This window comes from Coregonus clupeaformis, chromosome 34, assembly GCF_020615455.1.
Source record: "Coregonus clupeaformis isolate EN_2021a chromosome 34, ASM2061545v1, whole genome shotgun sequence".
NCBI lineage: Eukaryota > Metazoa > Chordata > Actinopteri > Salmoniformes > Salmonidae > Coregonus > Coregonus clupeaformis.
The window spans coordinates 34,782,068-34,808,315 of record NC_059225.1 but is presented as its reverse complement, the minus strand read 5'-3'; the positions used below and the strand labels follow the sequence as shown (position 1 = coordinate 34,808,315).

The following is a 26,248-nucleotide window of genomic DNA, read 5'->3' as shown; positions in this document are numbered from 1 at the left end:
TTTCTCTGACATTGTTCCCCAACTCTGAGGATTGGTTTTTCCAGCAGGACAATGCGCCATGCCACACAGCCAGGTCAATCAAGGTGTGGATGGAGGACCACCAGATCAAGACCCTGTCATGGCCAGCCCAATCTCCAGACCTGAACCCCATTGAAAACTTCTGGAATGTGATCAAGAGGAAGATGGATGGTCTCAAGCCATCAAACAAAGCCGAGCTGCTTGAATTTTTGCGCCAGGAGTGGCATAAAGTCACCCAACATCAATGTGAAGGACTGGTGGAGCGCATGCCAAGACGCCTGAAAGCTGTGATTGAAAATCAGGGTTATTCCACCAAATATTGATTTCTGAACTCTTCCTAAGTTAAAACATTAGTATAGTGTTGTTTAAAAATGAACATGAACTTATTTTCTTCGCATTATTCGAGGTCTGACAACACTGCATCTTTTTTGTTATTTTGACCAGTTGTCATTTTCTGCAAATAAATGCTCTAAATTACAATATTTTTATTTGGAATTTGGGAGAAATACATTGACATTTACATTTTAGTCATTTAGCAGACGCTCTTATCCAGAGCGACTTACAGTTAGTGAGTGCATACATAATTTTTTTATTTTTTCATACTGGCCCCCCGTGGGAAACGAACCCACAACCCTGGCGTTGCAAACACCATGCTCTACCAAATGTTGTCAGTAGTTTATAGAATAAAACAAATGTTAGTTTTACCCAAACACATACCTATAAATAGTAAAACCAGAGAAACTGATAATTTTGCAGTGGGCTCTTAATTTTTTCCACAGCTGGATATACAGCTCTGGAAAAAATTTAGATACCACTGCAAATTTTTCTTAAATCAGCATCTCTACATGTATGACAGACGTTCCATTCCAGTGTCTGTTGAATTCTCTTATTTTTTCCGAAGCTGTATATACACAAGTATGTGGACACCCCTTCAATTGGATTCGGTTATTTCAGCCACATACGTTGTTGACAGGTGTATAAAATCGAGCTCACAGCCATGCAATCTCCATAGCCCAACATTGGCAGTAGAATGGCCTTACTGAAGAGCTCTGTGACTTTCAACGTGGCACCGTCATAAGATGCCACCTTTCCAAGTCAGTTCGTCAAATTTCTGCCCTGCTAGAGTTGCCCCAGTCAACTGTAAGTGCTGTTATTGTTAAGTGGTAAAGTCTAGGAGCAACAACAGCTCAGCCGCGAAATGGTAGGCCACACAAGCTCACAGAACGGGACCGCCGAGTGCTGAAGCGCGTAGCGCGTAAATATTGGAACGCCGACTGCGAGCCAGGCCTAATTGCATAACATCAGTGCCCGACCTCACTAATGCTCTTGTGGCTGAATGGAAGTCCCCGGAGCAATGTTCCAACATCTAGTGGAAAGCCTCCCCAGAAGAATGGAGGCTGTTATAGCAGGAAAGCGGAGACCAACTCCATATTAATGCCCATGATTTTGGAATGAGATGTTCGACGAGCAGGTGTCCACATACTTTTGGGCATGTAGTGTGTGTGTGTATATATATATATATATGTAGTTATTTGTTACATTTGACTGTATAAAACCTAGCAGTACTACTTATTTCACTGAGAGTGAGGCGGATATATAGCATTTTGCAAAGAAAGATCCTTATTTGTCTCTCTGAAATGAAACCATCAAGTGATAGATTTCAAACAAATGCATGTATGTGATTGAACAGCCCCATGCCATGATTAGATAGTGAAAAAATACACCAATCTCTTTCATAAGTTCTTTAAACAATAACATCTAATTTACCAACATTTCTGAAAATGGATATATAGTGTTTTGGAAAGAAACTCTTCAATTGTAGATAACAGGGGGAGGAAAATCCAGTGTTTGCCTAAATTCAACAATTTCCCTATAGTGGTTTTGCACACAACATGGTGATTTGTTTTCTTTAGATAAAGAGAGTATTTGTTCGGGCTGGGCTGCAGACTCACACTGAGACTGTAGTCAGCTGTTGGACTGAGCTGCTGGGCTGCAGACTCACACTGAGACTGTAGTCAGCTGTTGGACTGAGCTGCTGGGCTGCAGACTCACACTGAGACTGTAGTCAGCTGTTGGACTGAGCTGCTGGGCTGCAGACTCACACTGAGACTGTAGTCAGCTGTTGGACTGAGCTGCTGGGCTGCAGACTCACACTGAGACTGTAGTCAGCTGTTGGACTGAGCTGCTGGGCTGCAGACTCACACCGAGACTGTAGTCAGCTGTTGGACTGAGCTGCTGGGCTGCAGACTCACACTGAGACTGTAGTCAGCTGTTGGACTGAGCTGCTGGGCTGCAGACTCACACTGAGACTATAGTCAGCTGTTGGACTGAGCTGCTGGGCTGCAGACTCACACTGAGACTGTAGTCAGCGTTGGACTGAGCTGCTGGGCTGCAGACTCACACTGAGACTGTAGTCAGCTGTTGGACTGAGCTGCAGACTCACACTGAGACTGTAGTCAGCTGTTAGACTGAGCTGCTGGGCTGCAGACTCACACTGAGACTGTAGTCAGCTGTTGGACTGAGCTGCTGGGCTGCAGACTCACACTGAGACTGTAGTCAGCTGTTGGACTGAGCTGCTGGGCTGCAGACTCACACTGAGACTGTAGTCAGCTGTTGGACTGAGCTGCTGGGCTGCAGACTCACACTGAGACTGTAGTCAGCTGTTAGACTGAGCTGCTGGGCTGCAGACTCACACTGAGACTGTAGTCAGCTGTTGGACTGAGCTGCTGGGCTGCAGACTCACACTGAGACTGTAGTCAGCTGTTGGACTGAGCTGCTGGGCTGCAGACTCACACTGAGACTGTAGTCAGCTGTTGGACTGAGCTGCTGGGCTGCAGACTCACACTGAGACTGTAGTCAGCTGTTGGACTGAGCTGCTGGGCTGCAGACTCACACTGAGACTGTAGTCAGCTGTTGGACTGAGCTGCTGGGCTGCAGACTCACACTGAGACTGTAGTCAGCTGTTGGACTGAGCTGCTGGGCTGCAGACTCACACTGAGACTGTAGTCAGCTGTTGGACTGAGCTGCTGGGCTGCAGACTCACACTGAGACTGTAGTCAGCTGTTAGACTGAGCTGCTGGGCTGCAGACTCACACTGAGACTGTAGTCAGCTGTTGGACTGAGCTGCTGGGCTGCAGACTCACACTGAGACTGTAGTCAGCTGTTGGACTGAGCTGCTGGGCTGCAGACTCACACTGAGACTGTAGTCAGCTGTTGGACTGAGCTGCTGGGCTGCAGACTCACACTGAGACTGTAGTCAGCTGTTGGACTGAGCTGCTGGGCTGCAGACTCACACTGAGACTGTAGTCAGCTGTTAGACTGAGCTGCTGGGCTGCAGACTCACACTGAGACTGTAGTCAGCTGTTGGACTGAGCTGCTGGGCTCAGCTCACACACTGAGACTGTAGTCAGCTGTTGGACTGAGCTGCTGGGCTCAGCTCACATGGCAATTACAGTAGCCTACACAACATAATACAGGCCCTGCTTGAACCAGCAAAACACGCTTTTCACATGATAACAATCCCCAGATTGAGATTATTCAAAGGTTCATTTTAGCTACTCAAACCATTCAGGTACTGTAATTCATATTGTTATGTAGTGTTCTGATATGTCACATTATCTACATTTTTAATACAATAACAATCACAATTTATCGTCGTGACATTAGGTCTGGTGAGGAAAAGTTGCATTGAAAAAAAAGTACATTTCCCATTCAATCCCAATTAGGAGAATCAAGCTATCACTCCACAGAAAACAACATAATCTCTCGTAATACCAACACTGCAGTTTAAGGCCAATACTGAACACAGTTCTATGAAGTGTTGTTTCTGCATTATAACTGGTCCTCATTGTACACCAAGCTCCTTGACAACCAGAATCCCACAGAGAAAGCAGTTTGAGGACCATGAAATGGGTAGTCTCCCTATTTCCTTATAACCCCATCTTGAGACAACAGCTTGAGGAAAGAGGATGAGGCACACTGGTGATCTCAAAGACATTGGACATTGATATTAAATATCTCTCTATACAATCTTTCTGTGAGTAATACTACAGTATGTCTGTCTGTATCCCTTTCTGTCTGTCCATACAGCTGCTGAACACCAGGATCCGCTCTCCTGCTGCCAAGACAAAGCTGCCAAGACGAACGCTGGCCTATAAGCAGCAGCAGCAGCAAAGTTGGTCGGTGCAGTTACGCAGATCTTTCCATAGCTAGGTCACATGACATGGGTTGCTTTCTGACAGCATCTGAGCAGGCAATGGTGCCACCCATCTGCCATTTTGGTTCCTCATTCCAGGATGTCCGTCTCAAAGGGGAGAAGGTGGTAATAGGACAGGTTGGTGAGATAGGCATCCGAGTCATCACCACTGATGTCTGGTTCCACCGTCAGGAACTCCCGGCCATCCTCGTCCCTGAGAGAGGAAAATGCCAGACATAGGTATCACTCAGTTCCCATAATAAGACACAGCAACTAAAACATCAGTTCAATATTGAATCCAAACAGCAAAGCACTAAACAAATTCCTGATCTTATCTTCCAATCCTGCCTGCATTCCTTTATTCATAATAGTCTTACTTTCCCAGTTTTGTGATGAACGCTAACTATTTTAAGAAAAACACGTGTGGTCTGTATGATATGATCCCGCACTTGAGTAACATGCACTTGCTGTGAAATTTCACCTTTGTTATAAGTGGTAAAATGTGTTCTCTTGTGGAGACTGTGAGTAAAGGTCCCTCCCTAGCTTCCTCCTCACACCCCCAGCCAGGGAATGAAGAGGTGCACTGAGACACTTCCTGAGGTGGGGGACGCTGGAACCGCTTTGCATTCAAGGAATGCATGTTACTCACATGCTCAGAATGGTACATACAGCCACTTATGTTTGTAAAAGGTCCCTGTCGGTGTGTGTGTAGTAAAGGGAATCTGTACTGTACAGAAAGGAACAGGATGCATTTGTATAATAAAATATGCCTAAATGGATGAGAAAAACAGAATGACTAAGGTTGAAGAAAATAGAAGCGGGTTAACATGCATACTGTCATGCTTCTCTCTTTGTGAAGCAGGAAGTTACAGCCCCAAAGTCAACATTGTAGAAAATATATAAATAATAACTCCCACACACACAATTTCACCTCTGCTATGAGGTTGAGGAAATTACAATTTCTGTCTCAATATACAGTTGAAGTCGGAAGTTTAAATACACTTAGGTTGGAGTCATTAAAACTTGTTTTTCAACCACTCCACAAATTTCTTGTTAACAAACTATAGTTTTGGCAAGTCGGTTAGGACATCTACTTTGTGCATGACACAAGTAAATTTTCCAACAATTGTTTACAGACAGATTATTTCACTTATATTCACTGTATCACAATTCCAGTGGGTCAAAAGTTTACTACACTAAGTTGACTGTGGATTTAGACAGCTTGGAAAATTCCAGAAAATTATGTCATGGCTTTAGAAGCTTCTGATAGGCTAATTGACATAATTTGAGTCAATTGGAGGTGTACCTGTGGATGTATTTCAAGGACTACCTTCAAACTCAGTGCCTCTTTGCTTGACATCATGGGAAAATCTAAAGAAATCAGCCAAGACCTCCGAAAATTTTTTGTATACCTCCACAAATCTGGTTCATCCTTGGGAGAAATTTCCAAACGCCTGAAGGTACCACGTTCATCTGTACAAACAATAGTACGCAAGTATAAACACCATGGGACCACGCAGCCGTCATACTGCTCAGGAAGGAGACGCGTTCTGTCTCCTAGAGATGAATGTACTTTGGTGCGAAAAGTGCAAATCAATCTGAGAACAACAGCAAAGGACCGTGTGAAGGTGCTGTAGGAAACGGGTACAAAAGTGTATATATATCTACAGTAAAACGAGTCCTATATCGACATTACCTGAAAAGCTGCTCAACAAGGAAGAAGCCACTGCTCCAAAATCGCCATAAAAAAGCCAGACTACGGTTTGCAACTGCATATGGGGACAAAGAGTGGGATGCTTGCAAGCCGAAGAACACCATCCCAAACGTGAAGCACGGGGATGGCAGCATCATGCTGTGGGCGTGCTTTGCTGCAGGAGGGACTGGTGCACTTCACAAAATAGATGGCATCATGAGGAAGGACAATTATGTGGATTTATTGAAGCAACATCTCAAGACATCAGTCAGGAAGTTAAAGCCTGGTCGCAAATGGGTCTTCCAAATGGACAATGACCCCAAGCATACTTCCAAAGTTGTGGCAAAATGGCTTAAGGACAACAAAGTCAAGGTATTGGAGTGGCCATCACAAAGCCCTGACCTCAATCCTATAGAAAATGTGTGGGCAGAACTGAAAAAGCGTGTGCGAGCAAGGAGGCCTAAAAACCTGACTCAGTTACACCAGCTCTGTCAGGAAGAATGGGCCAAAATTCACCCAACTTATTGTGGGAAGATTGTGGAAGGCTACCCGAAACGTTGGACCCAAGCTTGTGGAAGTTAAACAATTTAAAGGCAATGCTACCAAATACTAATTGAGTGTATGTAAACTTCTGACCCGCTGGGAATGTGATGAAATAAATAAAAGCTGAAATAAATCATTCTCTCTACTATTATTCTAACATTTCACATTCTTAAAATAAAGTGGTGATCCTAACTGACCTAAGACAGGTAATTTTTACTAGGATTAAATGTCAGGAATTGTGAAAAACTGAGTTTAAATGTATTTGGCTAAATTGTATGTAAACCTCTGACTTCAACTGTACAATGACATTCGTATTGACTGGCAAGGTGAATCTAACAGGTAAAATAAGTAATAAAGTAATGTGCTACTTACTGGTGTTCTGCAGAGTCAGTGGATGAGGGTCTTTCTTTGTCCTGTGGCAGACACTCGTCAAACACGATGGTCTCAGTGTTGGCTAGACAGAAGCCATTCAAACACATGATCTCTGTGGGGCATAAAACAGACAGATTGACATAACCACTGGCCAGGGGAGAGCAAAAAACCCTTACAACATTCTACAGTTCAGGACATGAACAGTCTTCTGCCCCCATATATTTGTTTCTATATTGCCTGTTGTTGTTTCCTCTAAGGAATTTGTGATAATGCAAGGCACATTTCTTTGAAAACAGACAATAAAATGCTATCTTATCTGATCCGTTAGAGTTTTCTTGGTTCGGATGCCATGTTGGGCCTGCTTACATGTTTCAAGCAGACCACCATAGTCCCTGTGCCCAAGGAAACGAAGGTAACCTGCCTAAATGATTACCGCCCCGTAGCACTCACGTCAGTATTACCGCCCCATAGCACTCACGTCAGTAGCCATGAAGTGCTTTGAAAGGCTGGTCATGGCTCACATCAACACCATCATCCCGGAAACCCTAGACCCACTCCAATTCGCATACCGCCCCAACAGATCCACAGGTGATGCAATCTCAATCGCACTCCACACTGCCCTTTCCCACCTGGACAAAAGGAACACCTATGTGAGAATGCTGTTCATTGACTACAGCTCAGCGTTCAACACCAGTGTCCACAAAGCTCATCACTAAGCTAAGGACCCTGGGACTAAACACCTCCCTCTGCAACTGTATCCTGGACTTCCTGACGGGGCGCCCCCAGGTGGTAAGGGTAGGCAACAACACATCTGCCACGCTGATCCTCAACACTAGGGCCCCTCAGGGGTGCATGCTTAGTCCCCTCCTGTACTCCCTGTTTACCCACGACTGCGTGGCCAAACACGACTCCAACACCATTACGTTTGCTGACGATACAACAGTGGTAGGCCTGATCACCGACAACGATGAGACAGCCTATAGGGAGGAGGTCAGAGACCTGGCAGTGTGATGCCAGGACAACAACCTCTCCCTCAATGTGAGCAAGACAAAGGAGCTGATCGTGGACTAGGGGAAAAGGCGGGCTGAACAGGCCCCCATTAATATCGATGGGCTGTAGTGGAGTGGGTAGAGAGTTTCAAGTTCCTTGGTGTCCACATCACCAACGAACTATCATGGTCCAAACACACCAAGACAGTCGTGAAGAGGGCACGACAACACCTTTTCCCCCTTAGGAGACTGAAAAGATTTGGCATGGGTCCCCAAATCCTCAAAGTTCTACAGCTGCACCATCGAGAGCATCCTGCCCGGTTGCATCACTGCCTGATATGGCAACTGCTCGGCATCTGACCGTAAGGCGCTACAGAGGGTAGTGCGTACGGCCCAGAGGAAGGCCAAAAACATTGTCAAAGACTCCAGTCACCCAAGTCATAGACTGTTCTCTCTGCTACCGCACGGCAAGCGGTACCGGAGCGCCAAGTCTAGGACCAAAAAGCTCCTTAACAGCTTCTACCCCCAAGCCATAAGACTGCTGAACAATTAATCAAATGGCCACCCGGACTATTTACAATGATCACCCCCCCCTTGTTTTTACACTGCTGCTACTCGCTGTTTATTATCTATGCATAGTCACTTTACCCCTACCTACATGTACAAATTACCTCGACTAACCTGTACCCCCGCACATTGACTCGGTACCGGTACCCCCTGTATATAGCCTCATTATTGTTATTTCTATATTTTTTCTTTTTTAACTTTAGTTTCTTTAGTAAAGATTTTCTTAACTCTATTTCTTGAACTGCATTGTTGGTTAAGGGCTTGTAAGGAAGCATTTCACGGTAAGGTCTATACCTGTTGTATTCGGCGCATGTGACAAATACAAATTTGATTTGAAGTAAGGGGAATCAGAGGAGCCCCTATGTTTCCTAATGAATCAATACCTGATATCTTGTATGGACTCTGGAAGCATGGCTGGATCTTGTGGATGTTGTCATTCTTCAGCACTTGGTCCAAGGGTGATCGTTCAAAGAATGTCAACACCACCTCTGACCTAGAATACTGTGGAGTGCCACACAGGCAGCATGAGTTTGGGTTATTTTAATGTGAACCATACACAATGCATGAGAGTTAACCTGAGTCAAATGTGGTATGTCTGAAGCTGTATAAGTGAATAGATGTGCGCACATGTTAATCAAATACAATATGTGTGCAGGGGGTGGTAGTAGCGTAACCTACCTTCCATGGCATGTTGATCGTATTCTTCAGTAACCTCTCCACCTCATTTAGCTTCACCTCAATGTCATTGGCCTCTTTCATCTTAACCAGACCTGAATATAAAACAACACAAACATAGGAAGACAACGATAATGGTTATTACATAGTTTTTGCTTGGTTAATAACACTTTGTTTTACAAGTAGTCTAAAAAAAACAGAGAATCTTTGTTTTCTTAGTAAGTAAATCTTCCAGTGAATCACATCAGCCTTAGGTTGACTTGAGTTAGGCAACATAGGCAAGTTGCAAATTCTAATGAATTCAACTCAAAGAACAAGTCTGAGCTTTCATGCCAAAACAACTCTCCTAATGGGAGCGCATGAGGTAAAACCTATCTGTGCATCGACCATAACAAAGGGCAGCTACTTTGACCCGTGTGTCCACTAGCGTCTTATCTATCAAAAGGCCAGGACACACAACAAAGGCTAAACGAGAGGAGGGCCCAATTCAATAATTGTTAACCCAAAACGGAATTGAAAAGGTGGCAATCAGTTAACTGCAATAGCCTTTATGTTCACAATGCTCCACTGATCTTTGTTCTAGGCACGGCATGTACAGAGAAACACAAATAGACTTCCTTAAGTTCAGATGACATAGTTTTAAGAAACTGCAAATGCAAAGTATTACAAGATACTACAACAGCCCTATGCCTTACTTTGTGATACTGCTTAATTCTGCTTAACTGTAATATTGTTTCCTACAAATATTGTATTATTATTTTATTTTTTTACTTACGTTGGCCTATGTACACTACAATACAGCTTTTAGCTGCAAATGTGTACAATTCAAATAAACCTTAAATATATAGGCCAGAGGTTCCCAAACTTTTTTGGCCCACCACCCCATTTTGATATCTGAAAATTCTAGCGACCACAACTATGTGAAAAAAATTATGTACAGTTGAAGTCGGAAGTTTACATACACTTTAGCCAAATACATTTAAACTCAGTTTTTCACAATTCCTGACATTTAATCCTAGTAAAAATTCCCTGACTTAGGTCAGTTAGGATCACCACTTTATTTTAAGAATGTGAAATGTCAGAATAATAGTAGAGTGATTTATTTCAGCTTTTATTTTTTCATCACATTCCCAGTGGGTCAGAAGTTTACATACACTCAATTAGTATTTGGTAGTATTGCCTTTAAATTGTTTAACTTGGGTCAAACATTTCGGGTAGCCTTCCACAAGCTTCCCACAATAAGTTGGGTGAATTTTGGCCCATTCCTCCTGACAGAGCTGGTGTAACTGAGTCAGGTTTTTAGGCCTCCTTGCTCGCACACACTTTTTCAGTTTTGCCCACAGATTTTCTATAGGATTGAGGTATTTGTGATTGCCACTCCAATACCTTGACTTTGTTGTCCTTAAGCCATTTTGCCACAACTTTGGAAGTATGCTTGGGGTCATTGTCCATTTGGAAGACCCATTTGCGACCAAGCTTTAACTTCCTGACTGATGTCTTGAGATGTTGCTTCAATGTATCCACATAATTTTCCTTCCTCGTGATGCCATCTATTTTGTGAAGTGCACCAGTCCCTCCTGCAGCAAAGCACCCCCTCAGCATGATGCTGCCACCCCCGTGCTTCACGGTTTGGATGGTGTTCTTTGGCTTGCAAGCCTTCCCCTTTTTCCTCCAAACATAACGATGGTCATTATGGCCAAACAGTTCTATTTTTGTTTCATCAGACCATAGGACATTTCTCCAAAAAATACGATCTTTGTCCCCATGTGCAGTTGCAAACCGTAGTCTGGCTGTTTTATGGCAGTTTTGGAGCAGTGGCTTCTTCCTTGCTGAGCGGCCTTTCAGGTTATGTCGATATAGGACTAGTTTTACTGTGGGTATAGATACTTTTGTACCCATTTCCTCCAGCATCTTCACAAGGTCCTTTGCTCTTGTTCTGGGATTGATTTGCACTTTTTGCACCAACGTACGTTCATCTCTAGGAGACAGAACGCGTCTCCTTCCTGAACAGCATGATGGCTGCATGGTTCCATGGTGTTTATACTTGCGTACTATTGTTTGTACAGATGAACGTGGTACCTTCAGGCGTTTGGAAATCGCTCCCAAGGATGAACCAGACTTGTGAAGGTCTACAATTTTTTTCTGAGGTCTTGGATGATTTCTTTTGATTTTCCCATGATGTCAAGCAAAGAGGCACTGAGTTTGAAGGTAGGCCTTGAAATACATCCACAGGTACACCTCCAATTGACTCAAATTATGTCAATTAGCCTAATCAGAAGCTTCTAAAGCCATGACATCATTTTCTGGAATTTTCCAAGCTGTTTAAAGGCACAGTCAACTTAGTGTATGTAAACTTCTGACATACTGGAATTGTGATACAGTGAATTATAAGTGAAATAATCTGTCTGTAAACAATTGTTGGAAAAATGACTTGTGTCATGCACAAAGTAGATGTCCTAACCGACTTGCCAAAACTATAGTTTGTTAACAAGAAATTTGTGGAGTGGTTGAAAAACGAGTTTTAATGACTCCAACCTAAGTGTAACTTCCGACTTCAACTGTATATTTGGAAGTTAAAACAACATTTATATAGATAGTGGTCGTCTGGAAATAAGCCATCAAATATCAGTTTTTTCCTACAGGCTTCCTGATTGCATTTCCTCACTTCCAGTGGAAGAGTCCATTTCTGTCTCCACTTCCTGGAATCGGTTGTCCTCGTTGAGGAGGGAAACACTAAACTTGTGTGTGTTCTGTTCTCCCTGTGTGACATTACTGTAGTATGGGGCCAAATCGGTCCAATAATTGTCCTCTGTACCAGCATTCTGGCCATCCAAACTGTTCCCATGTGCACATCAAAGAATGATCCTGCAGCTAAGAAATACGCCAACAGCTCATAGGCTACATTCAGTTGACAGAGAAGAGCACTGCACAGATACTGCTGGTATCTTTCTCAACATAAATCAATGTTTTCTTGCACATTGTAGCAAGAATCGTTTTACTGTCTTGTTTAGCTAAAAAACTATTTATGGTAATGACATTGCTTACAACATAATGAAAGTGTAGTTACTCAATGTGATACCTGTTTTAGCTGTCATTTGCATATCAACCATGGCAGGAGGGCGGGCAACATGATAGGAAGCATGAGCCTCCACATCATCCTTACACATGATATTTCAACATTTATCTGACATTATCAGCAGCTATTTCACAATAGCATCCACCAGCACATCAGAAAGGCCAATGTCAACATGATACTAGAACATTATAGCCTATAGCAGTGTAATGTACTGTGACATTATCTAACCGCCATCTCCCCGGTTTGATCAGCATGTTCCATTAGGTGTTGCTGCTCGGTCATCAGATACAGAAAATTCCATAAAAAGACAGACTAAGTCTTTATAACACAGTTCTGGGCTCTCCTCTCCATCACCAGTCTGAGTCAGTCATGTCTGCATGTTTGGGCAGTGCCCTCATGCCAGCAGAACCTATCACTGCCTGTCTATGGTGCCCACTCCAGGGTCACATGTCAGATGACTGCGATTTGATAAAGCCCTGAGCAGGCCACAGAAGGGGCTAGCCTAAATATAGGAACGCCCACTCCTTCAGCCAAGCCTGTGTATCACCCTCTCACCACGATGACATCAGCGTGAAAGTTCTTTACGCCTCCATTGTTGCTAAGGTACAGCACAGAAACAGGAAAACAAGAGCTGGGGGAAAGGAGAATGCTTCATGGGGAATTAAGAAGAGCTAGAGCTAGGTCCACTTTTCATCTGAGTGCCAATTATAACGTAGCATCTAAATGAAATATCGAGCCGAGATGGGCATGAGAGAATGGAATGGGATTAATCTGTGGCCAGCTATCCATCACTGACATGATTCAACTCTACCGGCACTACCACTAGAGTAGCACTGGGATTAAGTCTCTATTTCAATACCAAACTCCCTCCTTTTGTCTCTCAGTCGCCACCAACAAGACATGAGGATGGATGAAAGACAAAGGAAAAGAAGAAGTGCAAAGTGAGTCATTTTTATTGCCCCATGTCTCTCTCTTCTCCCATCATGCATCACACATGGCAGACTAGATGCATGAGAAGTGCCAATCATCATCCTCAGCACTGACAGGCTATTTCGGTGTATGGGAAGGAAGCAGAGCCTTCCAGTCAACACAAAAAGGCTGCTATGGGGGACAGTTTCCAAAACACACTTAGCCTGAGCGGGCACGGACAAAGGAGAAGTGCCAGAGAGGCGGCCCGTACAAAAAAAACTTGCTTTTTTTTGTTTCAAAAGGCATTTTCACATGTGAAATGGCTGTTTTCACATGTTGAGTTTAAATTTCACGTGAAACCATGTTTTCACATGTATTACATTTAGAGTTCACATGTTAACACCACTTTTACACATGAGGAGAATAACATGTTTTCACCTCACATGTGAATTGCAAGTTCATGTGAAAAACATTAACATGTGAAAATCACATTTGTAGTTTCCACGTTGTCACACCAGCCTTCGCTTTGGCTCCCCCTCCTGTCCAGCTCAGGCGTTCGGCGTCGCCGGCCTTCTAGCTGCTGCCGAACCTACTGCTGGAAAACGCCCTTCACTCATCAACCCCGGACTTGTCTCGTCATCATTACACACACCAGTTCCAATCCCCACTCTATCACTGTATATATACTCCCTCTGCCATTTGTCTTTGTCGGTCATTGTAAATGTTACTTGTTTTCCTGAGAGGAATCTCCTACTATTTCCTGAGTACTTTATATTTTGCACTTTGGGTTCGCCCTGTGCTTTTTTGTTTATGAAGATATATTTTGAGCACAACTGCGTTTGGGTTTCGTTCCGCTTTGATCTATGGTGCTTAAATAAATTCAGTAGTTCTAAACCTGCGACTGCCTCCTGCCTACTCCTCTCTACACCAGTGACAGAATGACTGACCCAAGAAAACAGGAAGCAGCAGGACATCCCGACCTCTCCGCTGTAGGAGCGAAGCCCCGCCACCACGGCTCGTGCCTGGAGCGCCTCGGAACTGCCATGGACGAGGTGCTCCGGGCCATGCGCCAACTGCAGGCTACACCACCACCTTCCCAGCTCTCCGCAGTCGTTCCAGCCACCCCACCACCATCTACATCACCCGGTCTGATCAGCAACGTTCACCTGGCCCTCCCGGAGTGGTTTGACAGCACCCCAGCTCACTGTATGGGGTTTTCTCCTGCAGTGTGACCTTCACCTTGCCCGTCATGCCGGGACGGCCTCCGAGAGGGATAAGGTGGCCTTGGTGATCTCGGTGCTGACAGGCCAAGCTCTGGAGTGGGCGCACGCAGTCTGGGAGAGGGATGGTCCTGAAGTGCAGTCCTATGAGCGATTCACCCAACTCTTCTGTGCCGTCTTCGACCAGCCAACAGAGGGCTGAGAAGGAGGTGAGCGTCTCCTTCGTCCACGCCAGGGGTCCAGAACAGCGTCGGGGTACGCTCTGGATTTCCGGACGGTGGTTGCGTCCACTGGCTGGAACGACCAGGCCCTGTTGACGGTTTTCCGCAGCGGGCTACAGGCGGACGTCCAGACCGAGCTGGCCTGTCGCAATGAGGACCTCACGCGGGACCAGCTCATCACCATGGCCATCCGCCTGGATAATCTCCTGCGTGCCCATCGTCGCCCATCCCGGGGATTCGGGTCTCTCCCAGGAATCTCCAGAGAGACTGATACCATGGAGGTGGGCACGACGCACCTCCCCCCTGCGGAAGGTCAACGCCGCCGTCAACAGGGTCTCTGCTCCTACTGCGGGGAGTTGGACCACCCCTGGAACACCTGTCCCAGAAGGAGAACCAGGAGAGGAAACGACAGGCCGAGGAGTGCTCCTGCACCTTCCCAGGTAGGCGTGGTCGTGCCTTGTTCCTCTCTGTCCACCCAGCCCGTCCTCCTCCCCGTCACCTTCCCTGACTATCCTGGTCCCCCACTGAGTCCTTCCCTAGGGGACTCAGGTGTTGTTGGCAATTTCCTATACTGGTCAATGGCCTTATCATTACGCATTCCTCTAGTCCCTTTACAACCCCCTATCCCAGTCCATGCCCTAGACAACCATCCCCTAGGAACAGGACTAGTGCACCAGACCACGATTCCCATTTCCCTCACAGTTAACCACAACCACCATGAACGCATCACTTTCCTCATCTTAGACTCTCCTGCACACACCGTAGTTTTAGGTTTCCCCTGGCTACAGTTGCATAACCCCAGTATATCGTGGACAGAGAGGTTGTTGGGTTGGTCGCAGGAGTGTCAGGGGAGGTGTCTCTCTGTGTAAATCTGCGCCACCTCTGTGGAAAGTCCGGACCAGGCCACCCACGTCCCTATCCCGCAGGAATACCGGGCCCTACAGGTGGCCTTTTCGAATACTAATGCCACGTGCCTACCCCCTCATTGCCCATGGGACTGCACTATCGACCTACTGCCTGGTTCTACCCTCTCTGGCATGCAGAGACCGAAGCCATGGAGGCCTACCTCCAGGAGGCGCTGGCCCAAGGATTAATCCGTCCGTCCACCTCTCCGGCCTCTTCCAGCTTCTTTTTTGTGAAGAAGAAGGACGGAGGTCTCCACCCTTGTATCGATTACCGGACACTGAATAAGGATACTGTTAAATTCAGTTATCCCCTGCCTCTCATACCCACTGTGATCGAACAGATGCACGGTGCTAGGTACTTAACTAAAATAGATTTATGCAGTGCCTACAACCTGGTGCGCATCAGAGAGGTGGATGAATGGAAGACCGCCTTCAGCACCAGCACCGGACACTATGAATATAGGGTACTATGGCCTGACAAATGCACCCTCAGTGTTTCAATCATTCATTAATGAGGTGTTTAGAGACATGTTGGGTCGCTGTGTAGTGGTGTACATAGACGACATCTTGGTGTACTCCACTACATGTGAGCAACATGTCTCTCATGTCAGGTCCGTTTTGGAGAGGCTGATAGGGCATCACCTGTACGCCAGGGATGAGAAGTGCCTTTTCTTTCAGTAGGCGGTCTCCTTCCTTGGCTATCGGATATCCACCCCGGGAGTGGAGATGGAAGAGCAGAGGGTCAGTTCAGTACGGTCGTGGCCTGTTCCATCCAACATCAAGGCGGTGCAGCGCTTCCTTGGTTTTGCCAACTATTTTAGGCGCATTAGGGGTTTCAGCACAGTGGTGGCCCATCTCACCTCCCTCCTGAAGGGAGGTCCTCGACAGCTGCGCTGGACTGGGGAGGCCAACGAAGCCTTCCATGCACTCAAGGAACGTTTTACTAACGCGCCTGTTCTGGCTCACCCTGACCCGTCTCTGCCCTTCATCGTGGAGGTGGACACCTCCAAGGTTGGAGTAGGGGATCCAATGCATTGGATCGCCGCCTAAACCCCATCCATGCGCCTTCTACTCGCAGAAGCTGTCTCCCGCGGAGTGGAATTACGACGTGGGGGATCGTGAGTTGTTGGCCATCAAGAAGGCACTGAAAGCAAGGCTGCAATGGCTGGAGGGTGCTAAACACCCATTCCTTGTCTGGACGGACCACCGGAACTTGGAGTACATTCGAGCAGCGAGAGGCTGAACCCGCGTCAGGCCAGGTGGGCCCTATTCTTCGCCAGGTTTGACTTTAGCCTCTCCTACCGGCCGGGATCAAAGAACGTTAAGGCCGATGCGTTGTCCCGGGTGCATGACACAGAGGATCGGAGGGAGAAAGTGACACCCATTATTCCCCTGTCCCGCATTGTGGCTCCTGTCGTGTGGAATGTGGACGCAGACATCCGTCGAGCCCTGCGACAGGAGTCCTCACCTGCCCACTGTCCTGAAGGATGCATCTACGTGCCCTCTGATGTGCGGGACCTGGGTACACACAGCATCTGTGTCGGGGCACCCGGGTATAGCCCGTACTATCGACTGTCTCTCCGCCAAGACGTCCGGGTTTACATCTCTCCACCTGCGCACAGAGCAAGACACCTAGATACCTCCCCTATGGCAAACTCCACCCGCTGCCGGTTCCACAATGACACTGGTCCCATCTCTCTGTGGACTTTGTCACAGACCTTCCCCCCTCGGAGGGGCACACCACCATCCTGGTCGTTGTGGACCGGTTTTCCAAAGCCTGTCATTTGATTCCTCTGCCTGGTCTCCCTACGGCCCCGCAGACCGTGGAGGCTCTCTTCTCTCATGTCTTCCGGCACTACAGGTTCACGGAGGACCATGGTCCTCAGTTCACCTCCCGTATCTGGAAGGCCTTCATGAAAGGACTGGGGTTCACGGTCAGCCTCACCTCAGGGTACCATCCCCAATCTAATGGGCAGGTGGGCAGGTGGAAAGGGTAAATCAGGAACTGGGTAGGTACCTTCGTAGTTACTGTCAGGACTGGCCAGGGGAGTGGGCTGCGTTTCTGCCTTTGGCAGAATACGCACAAAACTCCCTCCGTCACTCCTCCACTAACATCACACCCTTTCAGTGTGTTCTAGGCTATCAGCCGGCCCTGGCACCGGAGTCAGATCAAGGCTCCTGCGGTGGACGATTGGTTCCGGCACGCCGAGGAGATATGGAACACAGCGCACACCCGTCTCCAGCGTGTCGTCCTCCGGCAGAAGGCGCAGGCCGATCGTCACCGCATTGTGGCCCCAGTTTTTCAACAGGGTCTGGCTTTCTACGAAGGACCTGCCCCTCCACCTGCCCTGCCGGAAGCTGAGCCTGCGGTTTGTGGGGCCATTCAAAGTCCTGAGGAGAGTCAATGAGGTGACTTACGGTAATTGACAGGGAGCTGTAATTGTATCTCACCCTCATTTCATGCATCTCTCCTCAGGCCGATGGCAGCTGGTCCCTTGGCTAGTGCTGGACCCCACAACGCACCTCCCCCCTCCCTTGGACGTCGAGGTGGTCCTGAAATACTCAGTCCGCAGCCTGTTGGACTCACGGCGTCGTCGGGGGCTTCTCCAGTGCCTGGTCGACTGGGAGGGGTACGGTCCTGAAGAGCGGTGCTGGGTTCCGGCGCGGGACCTCCTCGATCGTTCTCTCATTCTGGACTTCCACAGGCTTCGTCCCGGCCGACCCGCAACGCGCCTCCGGAATCGACCCCAAGATCGGCGGCGCCACACTAATTTCTGAACCATCCACATCCATTATTATTGTAGTGCTCCATGGTGTTGCATTGATATACAGTGGATTCGGAAAGTATTCAGACCCCTTGACTTTTTCCACATTTTCTTACGTTACAGCCTTTTTCTAGAATGGATTAAATTAAACATTTTCCTCATCTACACACAATACCCCATAATTACAAAGCAAAAACAGGTTAAGAAATTTTAGCAAATGTATTAAACATAAATAACATATACCTTATTTACATAAGCATTCAGACCCTTGATATGAGACTCGAAATTGAGCTCAGGTGCATCCTGTTTCCATTTATAATCCTTGAGATGTGGTAAATTCAATTGATTGGACATGATTTGGAAAGGCACACCTGTCTATATAAGGTCCCACAGTTGACAGTGCATGTCAGAGCAAAAACCAAGCCACGAGGTCGAAGGAATTGTCTGTAGAGCTCCGAGACAGGATTGTGTCGTGGCACAAATCTGGGGATGGGTACCAAAACATTTCTGCAGCATTGAAGGTTCCCAAGAACACACTGGCCTCCATCATTCTTAAACGGAAGAATTTGGAACCACCAAGACTCTTCCTAGAGCTGGCAATCGGGGGAGAAGGGCCTTGGTCAGGGAGGTGACCTAGAACCCGATGGTCACTCTGACAGAGCTATAGAGTTCCACTGCTGAGATGGAAGAACCTTCCAGATGTAGAACCATCTATGTAGCACTCCACTAATTAGGCCTTTTTGGTAGAGTGGCCAGACAGAAGTCACTCCTCAGTAAAAGGCATATGACAGCCCGCTTGGAGTTTGCCAAAAGGCACCTAAAGACTCTCAGACCATGAGAAACAAGATTCTCTGGTCTGATGAAACCAAGATTGAACTCTTTGGTCTGAATGCCAAGCGTCACGTCTGGAGGAAACCTGGCACCATCCCTACGGTGAAGCATGGTGGTGGCAGCATCATGCTGTGGGGATGTTTTTCAGCGGCAGCGCCAGGGAGACTAGTCAAGATCGAGGCAAATATGAACGGAGCAAAGTACAGAGAGAGCCTTGATGAAAACCTGCTCAAGAGCACTCAGGACCTCAGACTGGGGCGAAGGTTCACCTTCCAACAGGACAATGACCCTAAGCACACAGCCAAAACAACGCAGGAGTGGCTTCGGGACAAGTCTCAATGTCCTTGAGAGGCCCAGCCAGAGCCCGGACTTGAACCCGATCAAACATCTCTGGAGAGATCTGAAAATAGCTGTGCAGCAACGCTCCCCGTTCAACCCGACAGAACTTGAGAGGATCTGCAGAGAAGAATGGGAGAAACTCCTCAAATACAGGTGTGACAAGCCCAGTGAAAAGAACAGAGAAGCTTGCTCTCCAAGAGTGTGCAAAGCTGTCATCAAGGCAAAGGGTGGCTATTTCAAGAATCTCAAATATAAAATATATTTTGATTTGTTTAACACTTGAGCCCATCAGTTTTGTTGTGACAAGGTAGGGCGGGTATACAGAGGATAGCCCTATTTGGTAAAATACCAAGTCCATATTATGTCAAGAACAGCTCAAGTAAGCAAACAACAGTCCATCATTACTTTAAGACATGAAGGTCAGTCAATACGGAACATTTCCAGAACTTTTAAAATGTCTTCAAGTGCAGTCGCAAAAACCATCAAGTGCTATGATGAAACTGGCTCTCATGAGGACAGCCACAGGAATGGAAGACCCAGAGTTACCTCTGCTGCAGAGGATAAGTTCATTAGAGTTACCAGCCTCAGAAATTGCAGCCCAAATAAATGCTTCACAATGCATCACATTTCAAGTAACAGACACATCTCAACATCAACTGTTCAGAGGAGACTGTGTGAATCAGGCCTTCATGGTCAAATTGCTGCAAAGAAACCACTACTAAATGACACCAATAAGAAGAAGAGACTTGATTGGGCCAAGAAACACGAGGAATGGACATTAGACCAGTGGAAATTTGTCCTTTTGTCTGGAGTCCAAATTGGAGATTTTTGGTTCCAACTGCCGTGTCTTTGTGAGACGCGGTGTGGATGAACGGATGTTCTCTGCATGTGTATTTCCCACTGTAAAGCATGGAGAAGGAGGTGTTATGGTGTGGGGGTGCTTTGCTGGTGACACTGTCAGTGATTTATTTAGAATTCAAGGCACACTTAACCAGCATGGCTACCACAGCATTCTGCAGCGATACACCATCCCATCTGGTTTGGGCTTAGTGGGACTATCATTTGTTTTTCAACAAGACAATGACCCAACACACCTCCAGGCTGTGTAAGGGCTATTTTACCAAGAAGGAGTGATGGAGTGCTGCATCAGACGACCTGGCCTCCACAATCCCCCGACCTCAATCAAATTGAGATGGTTTGGGATGAGTCGGACCGCAGAGTGAAGGAAAAGCAGCCAACAAGTGCTCAGCATATGTGGGAACTCCTTCAAGACTGTTGGAAAAGCATTCCAGGTGAAGCTGGTTGAGAGAATGCCAAGAGTGTGCAAAGCTGTCATCAAGGCAAAGGGTGGCTATTTGAATAATCTTTTTTTGGTTACTACATGTTTCCATATGTGTTATTTCATTGTTTTGATGTCTTCACTATTATTATACAATGTAGAAAATAGTACAAATAAAGAAAAACCCATGAATGAGTAGGTGTTCTAAAACTTTTGAACGGTAGTGTACATTGGAAGAGAAACCCAGTGTCTGCCCTCTTGGTCTAAAGGTCAAGATATTTGCTTCTTCCATGGGAGACCTGGGTTCTAAATCCTGCCTGTTACAAAAGCACACGTGAAACTTAGAATATCACATACAATGTTGGGAAACCACGCATCTGAGTCGTGAAAAATTAACATGTGAAAAATCCATGTAAAACTTCATACGTGTCCGACTTGTGAAAAAAGAAAACACGTCTTTTTTCACGTGACATTTTTTTTTGTAAGGGTGTGCAGGGTGATCATAGTTGTGGCACGCATGTGGAAGGCAGAATACGGAATGAGACTGAAACCGGGTGCTGGGCCGAACGTGAATGTGAAGCCTGCAATCTCTCTTTCATTCCGACCTACCGGTACTGAGAGAAATTGATGATAAAAAGATTGTGGGAGCTGTTTCGTTAGACTTCAGTGCGGCTTTTGACATTATCGATCATAGTCTGCTGCTGGAAAAACGTATGTGTTATGGCTTTACACCCCCTGCTATATTGTGGATAAAGAGTTACTTGTCTAACAGAACACAGAGGGTGTTCTTTAATGGAAGCCTCTCAAACATAATCCAGGTAGAATCAGGAATTCCCCAGGGCAGCTGTCTAGGCCCCTTGCTTTTTTCCATCTTTACTAACTTTGAGTAAAGCCAGTGTGTCTATGTATGCGGATGACTCAACATTATACACGTCAGCTACTACAGCAACTGAAATAACTGCAAGACTTAACAAAGAGTGTCAGTTAGTTTCGGAATGGGTGGCAAGGAATAAGTTAGTCCTAAATATTTCCAAAACTAAAAGCATTGTATTTGGGTCAAATCATTCACTAAACCCTAAACCTCAACTACATCTCGTAATGAATAATGTGGAAATTGAGCAAGTTGAGGTGACTAAACTGCTTGGAGTAACCCTGGATGTAGACTGTCATGGTCAAAGCATATTGATACAACAGTAGCTAAGATGGGGAGAAGTATGTCCATAATTAAGCGCTACTCTGCCTTCTTAACAACACTATCAACAAGGCAGGTCCTACAGGCCCTAGTTTTGTCGCACCTAGACTACTCTTCAGTATTGTGGTCAGGTGCCACAAAGAGGGACTTGGGAAAATTGCAGTTGGCTCAGAACAGGGCAGCACGGCTGGCACTTAAAAGTACACGGAGAGCTAACATTGATGACATGCATGTCAGTCTCTCCTGGCTCAGAGTGGAAGAGAGATTGATTTCACCACTGCTTGTTTTTGTGAGAGGTGTCGACCAGCTGACTGTACAGAGCTGTCTGTTTAATATGCCATTTAGCAGACGCTTTTATCCAAAGCGACTTACAGTCATGTGTGCATACATTTTTACATATGGGTGGACCCGGGGAATACTTGGAATACTGGCACACAGCTCGGACACCCATGCATACCCCACAAGACATGCCACCAGAGGTCTCTTCACAGTCCCCAAGTCCAGAACGGACTATGGGAGGCGCACAGTACTACATAGAGCCATGACTACATGGAACTCTATTCCACATCAGGTAACTGATGCAAGCAGTAGAATCTGATTTACAAAACAGGTAAAAATACACAGGTAGATACACACATACATATAGACACTCACTCTACACACACGTACACATGGATGTTGTATTGTAAATATGTGATAGTGGAGTAGTGGCCTGAGGGAACACACTAAATGTATTGGGTAAAGTGTTATGAAATATAATGTAATGTAATATTTTTAATTGTATATAACTGCCTTAATGTTGCAGGACCCCAGGAAGAGTAGCTGCTGCCTTGGCAGCAGCTAATGGGGATCCTTAATAAATACAAATACAAAATACATTGCAAGTGTCAGCAGTGATGTAGATAACCGGGTAAATTCAATGTGGATTTACCTCACTATATCGCTATTGGATTAGCTGACACTCCCTCGGCCAGTGAAAAGGCCTCTCCCTCTGAAGCACCTCTCTCCTTGGCTCTTCTTTGGTAGCTAACTAAGCCATCACTCAGTAAGTCTCTGCTCCCTCTACTTTATATCTGCTGGCTTTTTTTGTTGGCTCCTGCCGGTGCTAAACTAGTTAGTTTTGCTCTTTGGCTTACTACTTAGCTGTGGCGACCATGGTGGTTGGCTAGCTAGGCTAGGTAGCAGGCTAGGCTAGCTAGGAGGCTAAAATAACTAACTTTAGCTGTATGGCTTGCTGGCTAAAATAACTGCATATACCTGTAACATTATTTGATAACTGGTTTGATGGCGTTATGTATTTCCAAAACGTTAGCTTACTTTAATGTAGCTGTAAGCTAGGTGTTGATAGCAACTGACTGACTCATGCAGTGCTAAAGTAAAGTTAGCAGGCTGGTAGGGCTAACATTAGCAGGCTAGTTGGCTAGCAACCTTGCAAGCTGATTTCTAAAAATAAATTAATAAAGTATTTGCATGTTAGTTGGCTGAAAAAAAACAGTTGTCATGAGTCCAAACAACTTGGTTTAATTTGAAGTTATACATTTGAAGTTTTCTATATGGAATAGGCTGGCTTGCTGGGTCCTCCATATAACGTCACACCCCACAAAAACATTTTCCAGCATGACTTCGGCATTCTTATCGGTTTTATGTAATAACTCGAAAAATAGAGAAGTGAGGTGTAACTTTGCATTGGGACTTTTGATGCGTATACTAATACAAATCCATATGTTACATGTGGTTACATTTGTGCTACTTACCCTTTAAAACAGTATCAGTGAAGGTTTTGTGTGTCACTCCAAAGTGGACCCTGTCAATTATTAAATGGACAGTGTGTCCCTGGGTCATGAAAACAACATTTAGTCACTGTATATAATACAGTCAGTGTATCAACTGATCTATGTCAAATGTGCCCATTTAATGCCCCTGTAAAACATTGTGTTGTGCCTGCCTATTGTGTATTCACATGCCCATATAATTCATGAATTACTTAATTGATTAATTAATTAAACCACATTTCAAGTGGCAATGGGGGTACACGATACCAACCTTCTATAAGCGGGGACTTGGTGAGAACTCTTCTGTCCTCAGGAAAGGATTCAACCAGTCTTTTGAACAATCTCCCAAAATCTGAACAACTCCTGTGCAAGTACAAAACGTTTCGGTCCGACCACTCAGTTCTGATCTCGTAGAATTCTTCTTCCTCTCCTCGTTGACTTATGATCAGTTTTCGGATTCCGTTCACCCAGCAATCCTTGACAAACATATTGACAAGAGATGTCCCCTCGAATATCGCCGACGCCATTCCTCAGCATTCAGTCCAGCATTCTTAGAAGGGTGAGTGGGACGTTGGAGTGAAGTCATGTACTTTGGAATAACATTGCCCACCCTAACCAGGGTAAAATAACTATTTCGCCAAGACCATTTCAAAAACGTCCAACCTAACTCTTAAACCGTTACAATGTAGGCTAGCCCATCAGCAAAATTATTTTAGTTTCGCTTGCTTAGCCCATCAGACTCAATCTCAAACGTGGCACTGTCACAGCAAGGTAACAATATAATGGATTTTACTTCGACAAGATAATCCTCCCCGAATTCAAATGGAATCAAAAAGAGCAATTTAGCTTTTGTTCAATTACAATTATTTATTTGACTAGTCCATATTTGAAGTTCAGGGTTGCATATGATGAAGCCTTAAAGTTAGTTGCCCTTTCCCAAAATGTGCTATATTAGTAGCAAATAGTATTTTTTTTTTAAATTGTTTTACTGTTCTTCTACGAGTCTTCTGATTATCTTCATGCGTAGAAGTAAATGCAAAAGAGTTGCATATTCGATTAACAGTTCTTCAAGGCTTCACTCCCCTGACAGTTTGTCGAGGTCTACCTTGTGAGGATGCATCTTGCACACTGATTAAACAGAGTTGACGGCTTTTTTCGCTCAGGCGAAAACATCCGTCTGTTTTCCCTCCCCTCGCAGAAGTTGACTGAGTTCTCCGCTCTCTCCCTCCCCTCTTCTTCTCCCTCCTTGTAATCAGTGCGGATATTATGCAAGGAATGCAACGGCCCAAAGAGAGACCGAAATGTCCATGTAAGCTGCTTAGGCTACTTTAAAAATTGCATTACGTTTCTTTCTGCTGTATAGTTATGTTCACCAGCTATAGTATGTATGTTAAATATTCCCTACTCTGGCTTGTCTTATGACATGCAAAATGTCCTCTCTTTTTTTCATACATACTTTCCCCTCCAAATTTGCATTATGCTGTTCCTTGCTAGTCTGGTCTCTGGTGATGTATTTTCAGTTCCACCACAGGAATAACCCACAAATTAAATAAAGAGTTAGCAGAACTGAGAAAACCAAACATACTGTATATGGTCTTAGATGGTACGTGATCAGATCTTTAGGTTGAGAGCTTCAAGTTCCTTGGTGTCCACATCACCAACGAACTATCATGGTCCAAACACACCAAGACAGTCGTGAAGAGGGCACGACAAAGCCTATTCCCCCTCAGGAGACTGAAAAGATTTGGCATGGGTCCTCAGATCCTCAAAAAATTCTACAGCTGCACCATCGAGAGCATCCTGACTGGTTGCATCACCGCCTGGTATGGCAACTGCTTGGCCTCCGACCGCAAGGCACTACAGAGGGTAGTGCGTACGGCCCAGTACATCACTGGGGCCAAGCTTCCTGCCATCCAGGACCTCTATACCAGGCGGTGTCAGAGGAAGGCCCTCAAAATTGTAAAAGACTCCAGCCACCCTAGTCATAGACTGTTCTCTCTGCTACCGCACGGCAAGCGGTACCGGAGTGCCAAGTCTACGTCCAAAACACTTCTCAACAGCTTCTACCCCCAAGCCATAAGACTCCTGAACAGCTAATCATGGCTACCCGGACTATTTGCACTGCCCCCCCACCCCATCCTTTTTACGCTGCTGCTACTCTGTTAATTATTTATGCATAGTCACTTTAACTCTACCCACATGTACATATTACCTCAACTAGCCGGTGCCCCCGCACATTGACTCTGCAATGGTACCCTCCTGTATATATAGCCTCCCTACTGTTATTTTATTTTACTTCTGCTGTTTTTTTTCTCAACACTGTTTTTGTTGTTGTTTTAATTTTACTTTTTTGTTAAAAATAAATGCACTGTTGGTTAAGGGCTGTAAGTAAGCATTTCACTGTGATGTCTGCACCTGTTGTATTCGGCGCATGTGACCAATAAAATTTGATTTGATTTGAATCGAATAGAATAGTGCACATTATCTCTGTCTCTGCAACATCAGTTGTCTAACGATGGTGATAATGGCACAGTACATGATAAAATAATAGAGTGCTCGAAATACAGATACAGTGCTACCTGCAGACTTTTGGTCATAGGTGAGGATGCTCATACTTTGGCTCGTTTCCTTATCTAAGGACATAATAGGGTAACTTGGAGAAGAACCAAAGAGGCTATGCATTTCAG

General features: G+C 45.6%; 1 protein-coding gene across 1 annotated transcript; it reads right to left on the bottom strand.

The window, feature by feature from the left end:
* Positions 1-1,610: 1,610 nt before the first annotated feature.
* On the bottom strand, positions 1,611-24,767 carry LOC121550058 (PX domain-containing protein 1-like). Its single transcript, XM_041862166.2, has 5 exons — positions 23,833-24,767; positions 9,056-9,147; positions 8,761-8,878; positions 6,822-6,933; positions 1,611-4,427 (listed from the first exon to the last, which is right to left on the bottom strand). The coding sequence occupies exons 1-5, from the start codon at positions 24,086-24,088 to the stop codon at positions 4,304-4,306; spliced, it is 702 nt and encodes a 233-aa protein (XP_041718100.1). The 5' UTR covers positions 24,089-24,767; the 3' UTR covers positions 1,611-4,303.
* Between the last annotated feature and the right edge of the window lie 1,481 nt (positions 24,768-26,248).

Excerpts from the sequence above, each read along its gene's own strand:
- LOC121550058 (XM_041862166.2), bottom strand. The coding sequence starts at position 24,088 with ATGGCGTCGGCGATATTCGAGGGGACATCTCTTGTCAATATGTTTGTC. Across the intron at positions 8,879-9,055 it reads CGATCAACATGCCATGGAAG|TATTCTAGGTCAGAGGTGGT; the intron begins GTAGGTTACGCT and ends GGCACTCCACAG. Across the intron at positions 6,934-8,760 it reads GAGTCCATACAAGATATCAG|AGATCATGTGTTTGAATGGC; the intron begins GTATTGATTCAT and ends TATGCCCCACAG.